Raw genomic sequence first — 19,671 nt, 5'->3', positions numbered from 1 at the left:
AAGTTTGAGATGAAGCATTAGGCTACTTGTTTGTTCTCTTTCTGTTTTCCTTATATGTGAATTCACTGCTATGAATTTACCTCTGAGGACTGCTTCTGCTGTTTCTGTGATTGCTGCTTTTACTTCTGCCTGTTTTCCATGCCATGAACTGCCGTTTCTCCTCTGTGATGCCCCTCTGCTATGCCACCCTGCCTTGGAGCCAGCTGACCACAGATTGAAATCTCCACAAATTGTGAGCTAAATAAGCCTTTCCCCCTTTAAATTTGAGTGCTGAGTATTTTGTGTCAGCAACAAAAAAGTAGCTAAGACAAGCTTCTTTGGATCCGTGAAACAGGCCTGCATGAGATATTGTTACGGGCTCCAGGCGTCCAGTTGGACTTGTGATAGGCATTGTTATGTGCTCTAGGTCTTCAGCTGGACTCATGCAGTACATTATCATGGAATCCAGGCCCTCAGCTGGATTCATTGCTCTCTAGTGTGTGGACAGATTTCCTGTACTCTTGAATATGATTCTTTGGGTGACTATTACAAATAATCTTATACAATATGTGTCCTGTATTATATTGTTTCCCCTTGAAAAAACCCCAAACAATGACACATCTTTTGCCCATTTTTGAATCAGTTGTATGGTTTGCCAATATTTCTCCAAATCCGTGGCTGTCTCTTCACCCTGTCATTAAGTTTGAGGTGCAAAAAATTATTTGAGATCTTTTGTATGTAGGAATTTATCACTATAAACTTTCCTATTAGCACTACTTTTGCTGTGTTCTACAGGCTTTAAGTATGCTGTGTTTTCATTCTGTTTGTTTTAAGCGATTCTCAGTTTCACTTTTAATATCTTCTTTTGTCCATTGGTTATATCGGGGCCTATGGTTTAATTTCCAAGTATTTGGGAAGTTTCTGATGTTCTTCCTGTTACTGATTTCGTTTTACACTGTTTTACTCAAAAGTGAATATTTACATGATCTCCATCTCTTTTTATGTTTGGATGTTTTCTGTGGCCCAACATATGATCAGTCCTACACAGTGTCCCATGTGCTGTGAGGAGTGTGTCCTCTGCAGGAGTTGTACAAAACGTCCTGTAAATGTCTGTTAAATCCACTTGATCTGGGTGCAGTTGGATTCTATTTCTTGACTTTCATTTGGATGGTGGGTGCACCGATGAAAGTGGTGTGTTGAAGCCCCTAATATTATATTGCAGTCTACTTCTGCCTTCAGATCTAGCAGTGTCTACTGTATGCATTTTGGTGTAGGAGCACCTGCAATTATTATATGCATTGCTGGCTAGATCCTGCTATCACTATGTAATAACCTTCTTTACCTATTTTTACAGTTTTTGATTTAAAGTCTTTTTTATTTTAAAGAGATAAAACACTAAAAACAATGGTAAAAAATTTCAAAATAAGATAGTAGGAGAGTAACAATGGCTAGTACATTGCTAATTGTTCTCTTCAAAGAAGTTGCTCAGATTACAAGGCATACGCATGAAAAATTGATCAAACTATATAAACACAAGCCCTTCTTTTCATTGAGCTAATAGATATTAGTAGTATAGCTATCTTAACTGTCATATATATTTTCCCATTCCTTCTTCCTTTCTTTTTCTTCTCTTTCCTTTTGAACAGTTTCTTCCCATATCAAAATATCTATTGTACATTTTGGATCTTATTTACGCTTTCAACTTCTTACACTAGGGAGACAACACGAAGTTTACACATGTGAGACTGATTTATTTCACCTATGAATATGGTCTCAAGTTGCTTCAACTTACCTATAAAAATTTTGAGTTTATCCTTCTTTATGCCTGAGTAATACTCTGTTGTATAAAAAGACCACACCTTTTTTATCCATTCCTCAATGGATGGGCATGTGGGTTGTTTCCAAGATTTAGCTATTATAAATTGTGCTGCTATAAACATAGATGCCCATATATCACTGTGGTATGATGTTTTTAATTCTTCTGGGAAAATGTCCAGTAGGGGAATAGCTAGGTTGAATGGGATCTCTAATACTAGTTTTTAAGGAATCTCCACATTGATTTCTACAGTGGCTGTACCAGTGTACACTCCCACCAACAGTGGAGAAGAGTTCCTTTTTTCTCACAGCCCCTCCAGCATTTGTTGTTGGTTGATTTCTTGATGGCAGTTATTATTTCTGGGGTAAGATGGAATCTTGGTGCTGTTTTAATTTGCATCTCTCAAATGACCAATGATGTTGAACATTTTTTCATATATTTATTTGCTATCTGTATTTCTTCATCTGAGAAATGCATATTCATCTCAGATGCCCATTTTTGGAAAGAATCTTTAAATTTGGGGTTCTAATTTTTTTCAATTCCTTATATATTCTAGGTATAATTCCTTTGTCTGAGGACTGTTGGCTAAATTTTTTCATTGTACTATGGTCTGATAATATACATAGGATAATTTCAATTCCTTTGCATTTACTTAAGCATGTTCTATGTGCTAGAATATGGTCTATTTTAGAGAAGATCCCATGTGCAGCAAGAAGAATGTGTATTCTAATGTTGGGTCCTGAAAGGTCTACTAAGTCCATTTGTTCACGTGTTTGGTTTAGTTCTGTTATGTCTTTGCTTATTTTTTGTCTAGTTGATCTATCTCTTTGTGATGATGGGGTGCTGAAATTCCTAGTTACAATGGTTTTATTACTTATTTGACTTTTCATGTCTATTAAAATTTACCTTATACAATTGGGTGCTCCTACATTTCATGCATATATATTTATGATTGTTGTCTCTTCTTCTTGCAGTTTTCCCCTAACAAGAATGTAGTGACCTTCTTTATCTCTTTTGATTATTATTGGTTTGAATTTTACATTGTCTGCAAAGAGAATAGCTGCTCCTGCTTTTTTCTGGGTTCCTGTTACATGCAGTATTATTTCCCATCCTTTGATTCTCAGTATATGAATTTCCTTTTGAGTTAAATGTGTTTCTTGTATACAGCATATTGTGGGATTTTGTTTCTTGATTCACTCTGCCTTTTGATTGGTGAATTGAGGCCATTTACATTAATGATTATTACAGCTATGTATTGACTTATCTTTGTGATGTTATTTTCCTGCTGTTGATTCTATACTTTCCCCCTGTGTTTAATTGCTTACCTTCTTTGGTGATTCTTTTTTTATTGTCGGTATTGGAATTGTGGTCATTTTTGTCCCTTTGTCAAATGTCTTTCAGTATTTTTTATAAGGTTGGCTTGGTGGTCATGAATTTCTTCCATTGATCTTTGTCATGGGAGTATCTTATTTCTCCATTAATTTTGAAAGATAGTTTTGCAAGGTGCATCAATCTGTTTTGAAAGTTGTTTTCTTTCAGGACCTGAAATATTTTACTCCAAGTTCTTTTTAACTTGATGGTTTGTATTGAGAAGTCTGTCATGATTCTGATGGGTTTTCTTTCATAGGTGATCTGTTTTGTTTCTCTAACAACATTTAATATTCTGTTCTTTTGCTCAATTTCTGGGATCTTGTTTATTGTGTGTCTGGGTATAGATTTATTTTGGTAATGGTTAATTGGAGTTCTATTTGCCTCACTTACTGTATGTTAGGTTCTTCTCCCATGCTTTGGAAATTTTCTGCTATTACTTCTGCAAATAGTCTTTTTACGTCATTCATGTTGCTTCCTGGTCTTTTGTTGATACCTATCTGTCTTATATTGATTTTGTTTGCCTCATCTTGCAGCTACTGAATTGTTATTTCTTGGTTCCTTGTTATTTTTAAGAGATCTTTTCTTTCATGATTACTAGCGGCAATGCTGTCTTTAAGGTCTAAAAGTCTGTCTTCCTTTTCATTCAAGCTGTTTTGCCATCTTTCAATGGAATTTTTAATTTCAGGAATATCTCTTTGAATCTATTTTGTGCATTCTATTTTTTTCTTATACTGTTCATTTCAGGTCTCCATCATTTTTCTGTGCTCCTCTATTTTTTTTATCTATGTTTTCTTTTGATATGCTGAGCAAATGATAAATGTTCTCATTTCTTTTTTTAACTGAGTGATTATTTCTGATCTGATTTCCCCTGTAACCTGATGTAGTGGGTTCTTTACTTCAGTTGCTATCATTTCAGAAATTTCAGGTGTGTCATTTCTATGTTCTTCCATGTTGATGTTTCCTGGACTTGCTCTGGGTGGGGTGGAAGTGGGGTGGAAGTGTGAGATTGCATTTTGCTCCTTCTCTTTGTCATTTTTAAAGCTCCCTACTTTTCCTAGGATCCATGGTGGCAGCAGGTTGTGGAGCATGGAGTCTCAACCCTCTCAGGCTGCTCACTGAAGGACCCTGGGTTTCCTGGGACTCGGGGTCATTTCTACACTGTCAGCTGGAGGTGGAGTGTGTTCTTCTCAGGCTCCCAGCAGCTCATCAAGTCTTCCCAGGACCCTAGAGCCTCCCAGCAATTGTGCCTGGGGGTTGAACATGGGATTTCAGGCTTCCAGACAGCTCACCAAGGCTTCCTTTGGACCCAGGGTCCTTCACATAATGTCAGTGGGTGGGGGTAGAGCTTGGGGTCTTGGGTTCCCATGGAGCTCACTGAAGCCTCCTGGGAGTGAGGGTCCTTCCTGTGATGGTGGTGAAAGGCTAAGCTAGGGGTCTTAGGCTCTCAGACAGTTTACTGAGGCTTCCCAGGGCTGAGGGTTCTTCTTCTCTTCCTCTTGAAGTTTTCCCCTAACAAGTATGTAGTGACCTTCTTTATCTCTTTTGATCATTCTTAGTTTGAAGTTGATACTGTCTGCAAAAAGAATAACTACCCCTACTTTTTTCAGGGTTCTTGTTGCATGGAATATTGTTTTCTATCCTTTAACTTTCAGTCTATGAGCTTGTTTTTGAGTTAGATGTGTGTTCTATGTACAGCATATTGTTGGATCTTGTTTCTTGATCTGTTCTGCTAGTCTGTTTCTTTTGATTGGTGAATTGAAGCCATTTATACTGATGGTTATAACTGATACATATTGGCTTCTCTTTGTCATGATATTTTCCTGCTATTGGTTCCTGATTTCCTCCTCTATTTAGTTGCTTGCCCTGCTTGGTGGTTTCTTTCTGTTGTTGTTGGAATTTTGGTTATTTTTGCCTCTATCTGGAATATTTTTTGGCACTCTTTGTAGAGTTGGTTTCATGATCATGAATTTCTTTGGTTGTTCTTTGTAATAAAAGTATCTTATTTCTCCATTAATTTTTCAAGAATAGTTTTGCAGGGTACACCAGTCTGGGTTGGAAATTGTGTTCTTTCAGGACTTGAAATATTTCATTCCAAGCTCTTTGAGGGTTTGTGTTGAGGACTTTGTCATAATTCTGATGGGCTTTCCTTTATAGGTGATCTGTTTCTTTTCCCTAAGAGCTCTTAATATTCTGTTCTTGTGCTGAATTTCTGGAATCTTGATTATTGTATGTCTTGGTGTAGTTTTATTTTGGTCATGGCTGTTTGGAGTTCTATATGCTTAATTTATTTGTATGTCAAATTCTATTTCTATGTTTGAAAAGTTTTCTGTCCTTATTTCTGTTAAGGTTTTATGTCATTTGTGCTGTCTCCAGCTTTCTCATTGACCCCAACCAATCTTACGTTATTTTTCTTTGCATCATCTTGTAGCTGTTGGATTGATTTTTCATGGTCTTTTGTTATTTTAAAGTTATGTTTCTTTTTCATGATCACTAACTGCAGTTCTGTCTTCAAGATCTGAAATTCTATCCCTTCCTTCATTCAATATGTTACATATACTTTCAATATAAGTTTTAATCTCTTGGATTTCTATTTGGATCTGTTTCATGCATTCCATTTCTTTACTATGTTGAGAATTTTTTATTTCCATCATTTTTCTAAGTTCATCTACTCTTTTATCTGTTTCTTCTCTAATATCTTTGATTTTAAGCATCATTTTCTCTGTACCTGAAAGATTATTTTTTCTCTATAGGCTTTTCCATTTGTTTCTTCATTTCTGTTGCTATAATTTAATAAAGTTCCAGTATTTGACTTCCAATTTTGTGTATCTCATTGTATTCTGGTCTTTTCCTGGGAGATTGGGGTCTGGGGTTGCATTTTGATTCTGCATCTTGTTATTTTCTATTTTCTTTTTAATTTTTTTCAATGTTGGTGCTTGCTGATTTCTTATGATAGCTTTATCACTAGTGTTGAGGTCTCCCTAGGAGATGTCTGTTCTTTGGGATATCCTGTAGATGTAGGTGTTTTTTTTTACAGCTATCTCAACAATGTACCTTCCTAATTTGTAAAGGATGCAAAGTTACTAGTGGCTCAGCACCCAATCCTTTGGTACTGGCTTGTGGTGGTGATTATGACCCCATACAATCACAGCATTATCATACAGGGGAGAAAAATTGGTTATAACATGTATGACATCCTGGATAAAGTAGTATAGTTAGTAATAACAATAGTTTCAAGTACAGCTTAACTCCTGACAAACTATGATAACCATTAACCTGCTATCTCCAACCACAGGTGCAAACTCTAAAGTTATATAACAAAATCAAACATATAGCATGTACTTGTGTGCAGTGATTTTCCTCTTAGTGGAGTGATTTTACCCTTTAGTGGGGTTGGGGGGCTAAGATGGGTAGGGGACAGAATAAAGTGATGAATAAGGTCAAATATAGTAGAGTCAAGGCTGGAGGTCAAAGAATGATCATTCAAATTTTGGGAAACTGGAGAACACAGAAGGGAAAGAATGAAATAGAATGTGAAGGAGTAAACAGAAAGGAAGAAGACCATGCTTACTCACTTGAAAGTTGAAACTCAAGGGCTGGGGATATAGCTCAGCATCACAAGCACCTGCCTGGCAAGCGCAAAGTCCTGAGTTTAATTTCCGGTCCCCAAAAATGTTGAAACTCAAAAAGTAGTTGAGAAAAGAGAGAAAGAGGATCAATAGATAAAAATGAAAAAGATAGGTAAGAAATCTAAACAGTGAAAAAAGAAAGGAAGAAAGAGAAGGAGAATGGAAAAGAAAGGAGGAAAAAAGAAAGAAGTTGACCTGAGAAACACAGGAGAGAAAAGAAAAAAAATCCCAAAATAAAAATAATTATAAAATACAAGATAAAATAAGATGACTTCCAACCAGACAGGGAAGGGATAGCCAATCAGACACGGAAGGGAGAATAAAACCAGTAAAATAACTCTGGTGTTTACAGTTCTGTGATGGTGTTCATGTCAGATCCTAGAAATGTGCTGTGTACTCTAGCCAAGTTTGCCATGGGAGTTGTGCTGGGTATGGAGCTGATCTTGGCATCTGAATGTGGGGGCTTGAACTGGTCTTCTGTTGGTGGAGTTCACCAGAGCCCAACTTCTGGTTCTTTGCTGCTGTTTCAGACATTTCCATGTTGCTGGTCTCACTGAACCAGCTGTCCTGGGTCTCATTGGTTCTGGTCAGTCTGCCTGCCCAAGGCATGTTAAAGTGTGTTTTATCTGATGTAAGCATAGCTGCTCCTACTTGCTGTGGTTTCTTTTGCATAGAGTGTCTCTCTCCATCCCTGCAGTTTAGCTTATATGTCCCCACAGGTGATATGAATAGATAGGTCTCATTTTCTTTACCCATTCTGTCACTCTACATCTTTTAACTGGAGAGTTTATTCCATTTACTGTCAAGGATTTGATGGATAAGTGAGGACTTGCTTCTGCTGTTTGTTCTATTAATAATTTTCTGGTTGTTCTATGACTCATTTGTTCCTCTCTTCCTCTCTTGTTTGTCTGAGTGGTTTGGGGTTTTCTATGGGGCTAAGTTTGATTCTTGTCTAATTGTAGATCTGTTGATACTGGTTTGCAGTTCCCTTGGGGATCTAAGGGAAAAATTTGCAATTATCATAGAATATTGTAAACTGACAACAATTCAAATTTAGTCTCTATTTTAGCCACTTTTTTATTGCTGGGATGCAATACCTGACATTCACCAATTAAAGGAGGAGAAATTTATTCTGGCTCATGGTTTGGAGAGCTTTCAGTAGTCCATTGTCAGCACGGTCCATGGCAGATGAGCATGGTGGCAGAGGGAGGCCAAGAGGGATCAAGGCGGAAGGAAGGAGATAGACTCTGCCAAGCCACACCCCCAGTGACCCACCTCCTGCAACTAGTCTTCACCTCTCAACATCACATTTAGCTATAACATTATCCATGGCACAATCTACTGATGAGACTCACATACCCGTGATCCAGTCCTCTCTCTAAAGCCCCATCTATGAGGGCGTGAGGCTCTAGAACGACATCTAGATGTAAACCATCACAGTCACATAAATGTGCTAAAGTTTTGTCCCCCCCTCCCATTTACATTTTCTTGTTGGCTTGATTCATACACACACATACCATGTGTTCCTTATGAGTAATTGTAATTGTAGTTATTTTTTGACTATTTGGACTTTTAACCTTCATTGTAGAGGTCTGAGGATTTTCATAGCATCGTACTGGATTGTTGTGAAGGTGGCTGTAAATCTTCCTTTACCAGGGTGTTCTGTTCTTTCACATGTTTTCCTACAAGGTTGTCTGTCTCCTGGTGACACATCACCATAGCCTTAGGGTGTGTTTGGAGGATTTGATCCTCCTTCATTTCTGAAGATAGCTCAGCTTGGCATAGTACTCTTGACTTCCAGGCTCTTTTCTTTGAATATGTCACCCCCCAGCCTGCAAGGCCTGTGCTGAGAAACCTCCTGACAGTCTGATGGGATCCTCTCATATGTGATGGTGACTCTATTCTCTTGCTCCTTTTAAAATCGTTTGTCTTTTCTTTAGATGGTTTGGTTATTGTACACCTTGGAGAGGACTTTTTTTGGGTGAGTTCATTGGAGAATCTTTGAGCTTCCTGTATCCAGATGTCCTTATCTCTCCCAAGACTTGAGAGACTTTTAGCTATTATTTTATAAAATACATGTTTTGTGACATCTCTATCTTTTCCCCAGCTGGAATTCCCATAATGTGACTATTCATTCATTTACTGTTGTCTCATAGGCCTGTGGCCTTCCTCATTCTTTTTTATTCTCATTTAATTTTTTTTTCTCCTCTCTGACAGTGTTATTTCAAAAGACCTGTCTTCAAACTCTGCTTGATCTAGTTTGTTATGTAAACCCACAGTTATAACTTTCACTCCATTCATTAAATTCTTCAGCTCCAATATTTCTGTTTGGTTCTTTAAAGGATGCTTGTGTTGAATTTCTCACTCAGGTTATGAATTTGTTTTTCTGATGTCTTGTACTATAATTGTTTGCTAGTAATCTCTTATATCTTACAGAGTTTCCTCAAGGTCATTATTTTATTTACCTTTGTGGGGATTTCATAAACTTATTTCCTGGGTATCTATTAATGGAAATTATTCCTTTCCTTTACAGGTTTAGATTTCCTTTATTTTCATGTTTTGTTGTTGTTACTACATTGACATTTGTGTGTATGATGAAGCAGTTGTGTCTTTCAATTTATGGGATGTCTTTTGTAGAGAAGATGTTTCTCATGGGCGGGTCCTTGGTGTTGGAGGGCTAAGGTGCATGACTTCAGCTTTGGTGGATGGTGGGAGGACCATCTGTGGGTACCCGGAAGCCTGGTGTGCAGAAGGTGCTGTGCAGAGATCAGAACAGTGCCCCTTCCTGGGGATCTATTTATGGATCACACCATTAATCACACCAGGTGAGACTTGAAGTCAGATATGCAGCCACAGAGGACACCCAGAGGAGGCAGTGTGAGGTTTGTGCAGATGGGAAGGGTGTGCAAGGAGGGGACTGATGCAAGCAGTGGCCTGCATGGACTTCTGGGTCCATGGTAATGGTAGTGTTCTTGATGATGGTGGTGTCCCTGGTGGTGGTGATCTCTCTGGTGGCCTCAGTGGAGCCCCTCTCTTCTCCAGGATGTTTTATGGACCCTGGGGAGTTCTGGGCAGTCCAGGAATCTGGAACCAGAGGAACAGTGGCAGGTGAGGGAGAGAAAGCAGAGTGGACAGGGTGGCAGTGGATAGCCAGGCTGTGGAGGGAGGGCCACTGCATGGAGAGGGCTGGGGGTCACAGTTGGGTGGGCCTGTACTGAGCTAGTAGGCTGCTGCATACTGGGAGGGCCCAGGGGGACAATGAGAGCAAAGTGCAAATGGGCTCCAAGGGGACAGAGGGCAGTAAGGGATGGGGGTGTTGCCCTGGGGAAGGGCCAGGGCTGGCACCTGTCCACACACCACCCTGGGGAAGGTGTGAGACATCCTGCAGGCCATACCTGCCCACAGTAGGTCTTCTCCCAGCACTTCTTGTCTGGGGAGTCACTGCATGTGTGAGGCCCAGTCCTCTACTCAGCATCTGGGAAGGAGAGCTGGCTGTTCCCGGTGTAGTCTTCACTATTCCTGGCAGCTGGAAAGGTCCACTGGTCTTCGTTTGCACCCTAGAGTGCCAAGTGACCTGTACAGCATTCCCAATCACCAAGCGGGCCTGTCCAGGAACCAATTTCCTCTGGGGCTTTGCATCTTGAGGTAATGAAATTGTGCAGATCCTGCTGGGCAGCCGCAAGACAAATAGTGGGTGCTGGGCATGCCAGGCTGGGGGCAAGAACGGGGAATGGGAGGAGGGCAGCAGGGTGGGGGCCAGGTGGGGGCCTTTCCAGGCCCAGGACAGTGACAGAGTTCCAGGCAGGCCCTGGCTCTGTGGGTGTTGTGTGGAGTGTCTTCCTTCCAGAGGCTGTGACACCCCGGTGTCCTAAGCCTCCTACCTGCTGCACCCTTCTCCTCTCTGACCCACTGCCTGGAGTGGGTCTCAATTTTGGCCTCCAGCAGCTGTGCTCACTACTGTCAGGGTACAGGGTTCTGTGTGCGCAGTGAATGCAAGGCTGCCCTGGGTGTGGCCTCCAGAAGTTGGTACAGTTCCACCCACTTCTCAGGCGTGGACTGAGGCACTGCTGGCCATGGGCTGTCCCTTCTAGACAGAGTGCTGGTCTCCTGGGGTGGCTTCTACAGAGCCTGGGATCCAGAGAGAGAAAGTGGCTGTGGACTGCAGGTCCCTGCTGGTCCCTGATGAGTTTGATTCATCTACCTCTTCCCTGCCGCCACCTATGTCACACCTAAGGACTGGCACGGCTCACCAGACTGGACTCATGCATCCAGCTTTGTCCAGTCAGCAGCTGTGCTGTGACCCCATGTCAGAGCCTGCCTCTTTCTTGTCCATACTCTTGGGGCTGCTGCCCTCCTGGCATCTCTTGCCTGAGTTCTGTAGCAGGGTCTTGGCCTCTGTGGTTCAGAGGGGGCCTGATTCCCTTCCAAGCAGCCTCTCAGGCTTACTGGGCCATTTTTGCTGCCCTGCATTCTGCGCTATGAGTTTTCTGACACCACCCTTAGGTGCTGTTGGAGGAAGTGGCAGGGCTGCAGCTGTGGAACAGATCACAGCTCCTAAGATTCATGGTTGCAGTCAAATTCCCAAGACCTCAGAGTGCGGCTATGTTAGGCACAGAGTGTCCAACACAAACCACTGGGATGAGGCCACACTGGACTGAGATTGGCATTTGACCCAATAGCACTGAGTTTCCTTGTGAAAGGCGTGATGGCAACAGGGATACACACACACGGGACAATGCCAGGACAGTGAGGCAGTGAGCAGTACTGCTCTCCTGAGTGAAGGAACAGCAGAGTGAGTCCCCCCGCCCCAGGATGAGAGTGTCTTGGAGCAGGTTCTCCCAGCAGGCTGAGGAGACTCAGCCCACAGGCCCTTCCTGGTACTCCTGGCCTTCACACAGGGAAAGCAGACCTTTGTAGACACAGCACAGGTCTCTGTCCAGTCCTTGCATCCATAGAAAACTAGGGCAGATTTTGTAATCAGAAGTAGGATGTTGGTGTAAGAAGAACCTGTAAGTGTGGAAGAGAATATGGAACTGGACAGTGGCCCTGGATGACCTCATGACATAGCCCAAGGTAGTGTGGTCCACCCTGACCTGGCTTACACAACTGGTCTTCTCCATGGTACCACCTAGATGCTTCCTGCATGATCTCCTTAGGGGCCTAGGTGTCTCCCAACCCATCTCTGCCTCCTCTTTTCTCCTACTGCCTCTTCCTCTCAGTAATCAATTCATACCAGCCAGCACCCGTATGGCCTCTGGGCTGCCTCCAGCTGTGCACACCTGGTCAGGAGCTCAACATGGCTCCCTCTGCATCTCTGCAAGGCTCTCATCTGGAGTAAACCTGGCCTTAAGACTCAGCCCCTCAACTCAGTCTGAATAGGCCCAGCAGGCACTGCCCTTCTGGAGCAATGACATAGCCTTTCTCTTGTCCTGTGCTGTCTCCACCATATGTCCTTCTCACAGGTACCACGGACTCAGGTGCCAGCTCCAACCCGATCTATGTGTGGCACCTTCACCACAGGTGATGGTAGGAAGAAGGAGGGTGGTAGGAGCCCTCCATGAGAGGACTGGGTAGGACGGGATGGTGCTTTAGCAGAGCAGTTCACAGAGCTTCAGTCCCTTCGTCCACAAGAAGAGGCCAGAAGGAGCCCGCCAGGAGCCAGGACACCCCTCCAGGTAGGGCTCTTCCAGTTGGCCTGGACCTCAGAGAAGGCTTGCAAACTAGGAAAGGCACCCACCTCCATGTGGGGTCACCTGGTCTGGCATGTTGTTATAGCCTCCCGGGCACACTAAGACCCTGGCCACCCAGAATGTTGGCTTCAGTGTCCACACTCATGTCTCATCCATGCTGCAGGCCACCTGACCCTGTGCCCACACAGTGCAATGCCTGGCTCATTGCCCAAGGTGTACATGGCCACAGTGTCGGACCTGCTCCTCCTGCATCCCCCTGAAACACATCCCTGAGAAACAAAGGTTTGGGGGTGAGATACCAAGTGTCCCGTTCCCAGTGCCTGAAACAGTACCAGCAGGAGCCAGCAGCAGAGGGGAGAGCCCTGCTGAGAACACGCAGCAGCTGAGCCTGTGCCTGGTCTCTAATGGTGAACATGTATAGAGACCCGGCCTGTGAATGTCTGCTCTTGCTTGGCTTTCTCATTGGCCCTCTTGCTGCCCCTCTGTGACCCTCCTGGAGCCCCCAGAGCCACAAGATAGCTTTCAGTTTGGGTCCCCTTGAGATGTCACACAGTGCCAAAGTGTAAAAAAGGAGGATAATCCTTCAGAAGAAGGCAGTTCCACAGGGGAACTATGTAGTGAGACTATGTCTCAGAAAAAAATCAAAAAACAAACACAAAAACACAAGAGAGCACATCTGCATTTATTTCAGGACAACACACATGCAAATAGCAAAGCAGAGTGTGGGCACCCAGTGCTGTGAACATGGTGGAGATGTTGGGCTGGTATGGAGAGAAGCCTGGTCCTAGAGAGCAGAGCTGCTCTGGTCCTAGAGAGCAGAGCTGGAAGGATGTGAGAAGAGGTTCAAATCCAGGGCCACACAGGGCAGGCCACCCCAGACCAGGCCCTGTGGTTGGGCTGTTGGTATCCAGTGTCTGCCCACCGCTGGGTCACTTCACCTGCAGGCGACAGAGGCAGCATGAATGGCCATCCCAGTAGGAGAGAAGGTGCAGGCAGTGAGGAACCTGGAGGCCAGGATCGCTGTCCAGGTCAGGCTCCTGCCGCACTCCCAGCACCAGCCTCCACCCGAGCCATCTACCTTGAACAGGGTGACAGTGGTGCTGTAGAAGAGGCTCAGCAGGAACAGCACAATGAAGGTGGAAGCGGTGGTCCACAGGTTCTCAAAGCCCTCCTCCTCAGCATTCACCTCCCCCTCTGCAGCGGACACAGGAGGAAGGAGGGTCAGGGCGCCTGCATCCCACTTGGGGCTGGGAGCACACAGTGCATAGCAAGGCCAACAGCCAAGAGCTAGAGTGGACAGAGGCAGAGGCAGGCCAAGCAGGAGCAGACAAGGATGCAAAATCTTGCCCAGGGGCCCTGGATAACAAAGAGCACGACAGATGTAGCACATGGACACAGGAGAAGGCACAGGAGGGACTGAGTTTTCAGTGAGTCCTGGACCCTCCTTGAGCAAGAGGCACAGCCAGAACCACTTGGCTAAGAAGAAGGGATGGTGTGGAGTGCACAGGAGGGAGTGAGGGCCAGGCTACCCCTGGTCACCTCCTCAGGACACTGCTAACAGGAGCAGAGCCCAGAATACATCTGGCTGGGTGTTGCTTCCTTACCAAAGTGACAGAGGCCTGGGGATATTCTGTCCTACCAAAATGAAAGACATCTGGGGACATACTGGCTGGAAGTTCCCCTCCTATCAGAGTGGCAGAGACATCCTGGCTGGTCCCATCCTACCAGAGTGATAGAGGCCTGAGGATATCAGTACTGAGACAGAGGCAGAGGGAGCCCTTGGGGGCACAGTGGGATTCAGCACTCAGGGGACATCTTTAGCTCAGGGGAGAGGGTAGGAGCAGTCCTAAGCCAGCACTGTTCCTTGGGTGTGGGACCTAGCTGGGCCTTGTCCCTGCTGCGTGGGCCTGTCCTTCTGCAGAGCTGCCTTTTGTTCTCTGTGCCCCAAATGGGCAGGGTGTGTGTCTGCGGGGCCATCATACTAATGTTGACCCTATTGACCTCCTCACAGTGGGGCAGCCCTCACCTGCAGGGTACATCTGGACACCACCTGCTCTGTCATTCACACTGGAACCTACTGCATTGGGAACCCATTCCTCCCCAGGAGCCAGCCTGGATGGCACCTTCCTGGGAAGCCCCAGGCTTACTCTGAGCTCCCTGAGAAGCTATAGTGGCCCTGTCCTGTGAGGTGCTCTGAGTTCTGGCTCTGGGCCTAGGGATGGCACCTCAGTCAGAGTCCAGGCTGCGCCAGGCCCTGAAGTAACTCCACACCAAGACGGAGAGAGAAGAAGAGCATGAGACAAGCCCCGGGACGACATGGTGTGGGGAGCCACGGTTGGGGAGGCCAGAGATGTGCACATGAGTGTGTGCACGCCTGCATGCTGAGTCTGTGCCTTGTGTCCACCTGCTCCTGTGCACACAAGTGTTCCTGTCCACATGTCTTTGTGCCCAGTGCATGTGCATACACATGCCTCTCTGCGTGTCCATGTCTTATGTCTCTGTGTACATTCCGTGTAGGTGGGCATGTGGCCAAGCATGTCCATCTGTGTGTGGTAATATGCATGAGTACCAGTTTGTGTGTCACTGCCTGGTGAGTGTGTATGGATTCATGTACATCTGTGTGCCTGTGTGTTGGTGTGTGCAATGAGTGCATGGGTGTGTACATGTCCACACACACGTGTGTCAGTGTCTGCATACCCATGAGAGTGCCTGTGTGCTGCCTGTACCAGCATGGCCAAGTGCTCAGACATGTGTGAGAAGCAGCTACAGGGTCTGCAAGGAGCACACTGCCTGTGCGAGCAGCCGCAAGGGGCCACGGTCTCCCTGGGCACTGGGAGGCCAAGTGCCAGGGCAGAGATGGGCAAGGTGAGGGGCTGCAGGCAATGGCCAGGGAGGGCACAGCACAGCCATGGCCAACAGGCCAGTGCATTGTACACTCAAAACCAGCATCTTTTGAAGGGATCTTTTTATTTCTAATTTTAGGAAACGCAACACCACACCCCCGACACGGTTAGTTTGCACGCACACAGGCAGAGCGACTGGACCGAGGCGCTGGGCTGGCTGGGGCAGCATGGTCAGTAGCAGGTGTGGGCTGTGTCAGACATGATCAGGGACACGTTGTACAGGGTGGGTTTACCAGTGGACTTGTCCACGGTCCTCTCGGTCACCATGTGCGGCAGGCTCTCGTGGCCCACTACACAGGTGAAGGTCTCCCCTGAGCTCCAGTCCTCCTCGGTCACTGTCAGCAGGCTGTGGGCGTAGTAGAGGCCTGGGGTATGGGGCTCGGGCATCGCGGCGCTGGTCACATACTTGTCCGAGGACAAGGGCTGCCCGCTCTTTAGCCATTGCACAAAGACGTCTGCAGGAGCAAAGCCCTTCACCAGGCAGATGATGGTGGCCTGCTCGTGCAGGACCAGCTGCTCCCGGGCTGGTGGCAGCACATACACGGCAGGGGGCTTCTTGTTCCCAGCTGTGGGCAGAGAGGAGTTGGTAAGCACAAGGCAGGTGGGGGACGGGTGGGATCCTGGGTACAGGTTGGGGGCTGAGCCTACCTTTGGGCTTGGAGATGGTCTCCTTCACTGGGAAGGGCAGGTCCTGGTGGATCACAGTGCATGTGAAAGTCTCCCCAGAGTCCCAGTCTTCCTCACAGATGCTGGCCTCACCTATGGCACTGAGAGTGCCATTGGCTTGGCTCACAGGGTCTGTGAGTTTGGTTGGCAGTTCCTTGCCATCCTGGCGGGACCAGGAGATGTTTAGTCCTCCGGGGTGGGTCATGTCGCTGACCAGGCACCTCAGCTTGACTGACTTGGTGTGGAAGATGTCATTAAAGGAGGGAGGAATGGTGAAGACTTTCATGTCTGTGGCTGGTGTTGCTGTGGAGAGAACACTGCTGTCAGTGGTGGTTGGATGTGAATTCAGGCAAAGCTGTAGAACCTAGGAGCAGCCCTGCTCCTGGGATTGGTGTCACCTGACCTGTGTCCCCACTGCTCCCTGCCCTGCTCTTGGAAGCTCCAGGAATCCAAAGTTCAGGAGTAAGTAGCCAGGTCTGGGTGGCATCTGCCACACCCAAGTAGACAGCTCTAGGGTACCTTGGGTTGAAGGGGTCTGGGCAGGGGATGTGTACTTACTGGGGATACACACGGAGGAGGACACATTCTTCTCGAAGATGCCTGTCTTGTGAGTCACACGGCAGGTGAACACCTTCTGGCCTAGCCAATCGCTATCAGTGATGATCAGTGTGCTGGTAACCTTGAAAGTCACTGCCCCAGAGTCTTTTTGCTCAGCCACTATCTGGTCTGTGACGACACCATACTCTGTAGGGGTTCCATCCCGCAGCCAGGACACTGTGATCGGCTTGGGGGTGAAGCCTGTGGCCTCGCAGATGAGTTTGGATTTACCAGAAGCAGAGAAGCTGTCTCTGGGTGGGACAAACACGGTCACGTTGGGGGCCTGCTCCAAGGACCCTAGGGTAAGGAAATAAGATGTCAGCCTGGCCTGGCCCATGTCTCTATGCTGCCCCTCTTGGCCACAGCAGGGTCTCTGTGTCCCAGGGAAGGCCTAGCTCTTACCTTCAATAACCACTTCCTTCTTTATGGTGCCTGTGCTATGGTCAACCTTGCACACCAGGTGCAAGTCAGCGTCCTGGAGGATGTTGTTGGAGCCCAGGAGCACTTGGGAGGTGGCTGCATACTTTTCCCCAAGCCGTATATCTGGGAAGGTTCTGATGACCTGGTTCACCGCAGAGTCGTTCTTGTAGGTCCAGGAGAAGGATATTTGGCTGGGCAGAAAGTCCCGTGCCAGGCAGCCCACAGACACCTGGTTGCCATCAGAGAAGGGTCTCTCGCAGGAGACGAGGGGAAAGAGAATCGGACTGGATTCCGTTGCTGGGGACCCAAGAGGCACAAAAGAGGAGTGTGAGATGATGTCTCTTATACCCTGTGCACCAGGGGTCTCTCAGTACCTCCCTCCCACACTGGCTGCCTCTCAGCTGTGGTCACAGGCCTTGGGGTGCTGGGAGACCTCATTGGCCTCCTTCTGTAGGAGTCAAGGATGAATGTGTTGTGGGAGCAGAAGGCCCCATTCAGGGCAGGCAGGCAGGCCTGTGTGCTGCTGGGCTGTTGCACTGTGCTGGCTCAATTAGTGGAGAACACAAGGAGCCCAAGGCCAGGCCTCAGGGCTACATGGGAAGCCAAGGGGAAACTGCAGGCAGCTGAAGCTCTGCATGGGCATGTGGAGTTAGCAGCAAGACAGCCTGCCCTGAGGGCTCTCAGGCTGGCAGTGGGGTTGTGTGGGGCACATGTTGGGTTGCTGTGATGGATGGGACACCAGTGTAGCTCCACCTCAGTGCAGCCTGATCAGGAACAGTGGCTCAGCACAGAGTCCCCAGGGTCAAGCTCCCCAGCTGGTCAGCCCAGCTGGAGCCATGTGGCCTTGCAGAGCCTGTCGGGACCAGCTGGACAGAGCCCAGTTCAGCCAGCTCAACAGCACTCAGCGCAGCCCAGCTCAGTCAGGAACACGACAGTCACTGAGCTCAGCCCAGTCCAGCCCAGTGCTGTTTAGCTCAGCCTCGCTCAGCCCAGTTTAGCCCAGCGCAGCTGAGACTGCCTCATTGTACCTCTGCTGCACTCAGCCGGATTCAGCTCAACCCAGCTTAGCTCAGTCCAGCTCTGCTCACCGAGCTCACCCAGCACAGCTCACCCAGCCCAGCTCATCCAGCACAGCTCAGACCCCTTCTGCCCAGTGCTGCTTGGCCACGCTCTGCTCAGTCACCTCGGCTCAGCTCTTTTAGCTCACAGCTCAATCCAGGTACCTTGCCCGAGCCCGGCAAAGTTCAGTACAGCCTTGCTCAACCCTGTGTAGCTCAGCTCTGTTCAGTCAAGCTCTCCTAACCAGCTTGCTTAATTTACCTACTCATCTAACCCAGCACAGCACAGCTCAGGTCAGGTTAGCCAAGCCCAGCCCAGCCCAGCCCAGCTGTGTTAGCCCACCTCCGCTAGTCCAGCTCAGCCCAGCCCAGCTAGTCCAGTTCAGTTCAATCCAGCCCAGGTCTGCCAGCTCAGCTGTCAGCTCAGTCCACCCCAGCCCAGTCTAGTACTGCTAGCCTAGCTCCATTCAGCTCAGTCCAGCTCAGCCCGGCTCAGGTAAGCCCAATCCAGCCCAGCTCAGCCCCGCTCAGCCTAGCCTGCTGCAGTTCAATCCAATCTAGTTCTGCTAGATCAGCTCAGCTCAGCCCAGGCCAACCTGGTTCTGCTAGGTAAGCTCAGCTCAGACTAGCCCAGCCCAGACTAGCCCTGCTCAGCCCTGCTCAGCCTAGCTTAGCCCAGCCTGGTCCAGTTCAATCTGACTCTGTTAGTTCAGCCTAGCTCAGCACAGCCCAGCTCACCCCAGCCCAGCTCACCCCAGCCTAGCCCAGCTCAGCTCAGCTCAGCTCAGCTCAGCCTGGTCCAGTTCAGTCTGGTCCAGTTCAGCCCAGCACAGCCCAGCACAGCACAGCATAGCACAGCACAGCACAGCACAGCACAGCACAGCACAGCACAGCACAGCACAGCACAGCACAGCACAGCACAGCCCATCCCGGCTCAGCTAAGCTCAGCCTGGTCCAGTTCAGTCCAGTCCAGCTCTGCTAGCTTAACCCAGACTAGTCTGGCCCAGCTCAGCCCAGCTCAGCCCAGCTCATCCCAGCCCAGCCCAGCTCAGCCCAGCTCAGCCCAGCCTGGTCCAGTTCAGTCTGGCCCAGCTCTGCTAGCTCAGCTCAGCATAGCCTAGGCTAGCCTGGCTCAGCTCTGATCAACCCTGATCAGCCCAGCTCAGCCCAGTCCAGCTCTGCTAGCTCAGCCTAGCCCAACTCAGTTCATATCAGCTCTGCTAGTTTAGCCTAGTTGAGCTCAGCTTAGCCCAGCTCACTCCCACTCTGCTAGCTCAGCCCAGGCCAGGCCAGGCCAGGCCAGGCCAGGCCAGCCTGGCTCTGCTAGTTCAGCCCAGATCAACCCAGTTCAGCCCAGCCTTGTCCAGTTCAATCTGGACCAGCTCTGCTAGCTCAACTCAGCCCAGCTCAGTCCAGCCCAGCTCACCTCAGCCTGGTCCAGGTCAATACAGTTCAGATCTGCTAGCTTAACCCGGGCCAGCTCAGCTCAGTCCAGACCAGCTCTGCTAGCTCAGCCCAGCTCAGCCCAGCCCAGCTCAGTTCAGC

At 47.6% G+C, this 19,671-nt stretch overlaps 1 gene segment (V, D, J or C); it reads right to left on the bottom strand.

Moving 5' to 3' along the window:
- Positions 1-13,144: 13,144 nt before the first annotated feature.
- The window catches only part of LOC102004872, a gene marked incomplete at its 5' end in the record, with an annotated part of 12,865 nt that continues 6,338 nt past the window's right edge, over positions 13,145-19,671 (bottom strand). The window contains 6 exon segments of the C gene segment in view: positions 13,145-13,420; positions 13,561-13,676; positions 15,619-15,951; positions 16,034-16,354; positions 16,610-16,945; positions 17,051-17,365. Of these exon segments, the coding sequence occupies positions 13,412-13,420; positions 13,561-13,676; positions 15,619-15,951; positions 16,034-16,354; positions 16,610-16,945; positions 17,051-17,365 (1,430 nt within the window).

The sequence above is a fragment of the Chinchilla lanigera genome, unplaced genomic scaffold (genome assembly GCF_000276665.1).
Source record: "Chinchilla lanigera isolate Chin_1 unplaced genomic scaffold, ChiLan1.0 scaffold00049, whole genome shotgun sequence".
NCBI lineage: Eukaryota > Metazoa > Chordata > Mammalia > Rodentia > Chinchillidae > Chinchilla > Chinchilla lanigera.
Note: the sequence above shows the minus strand (reverse complement) of the source record. Positions and strands in the feature narration are given on the sequence as shown.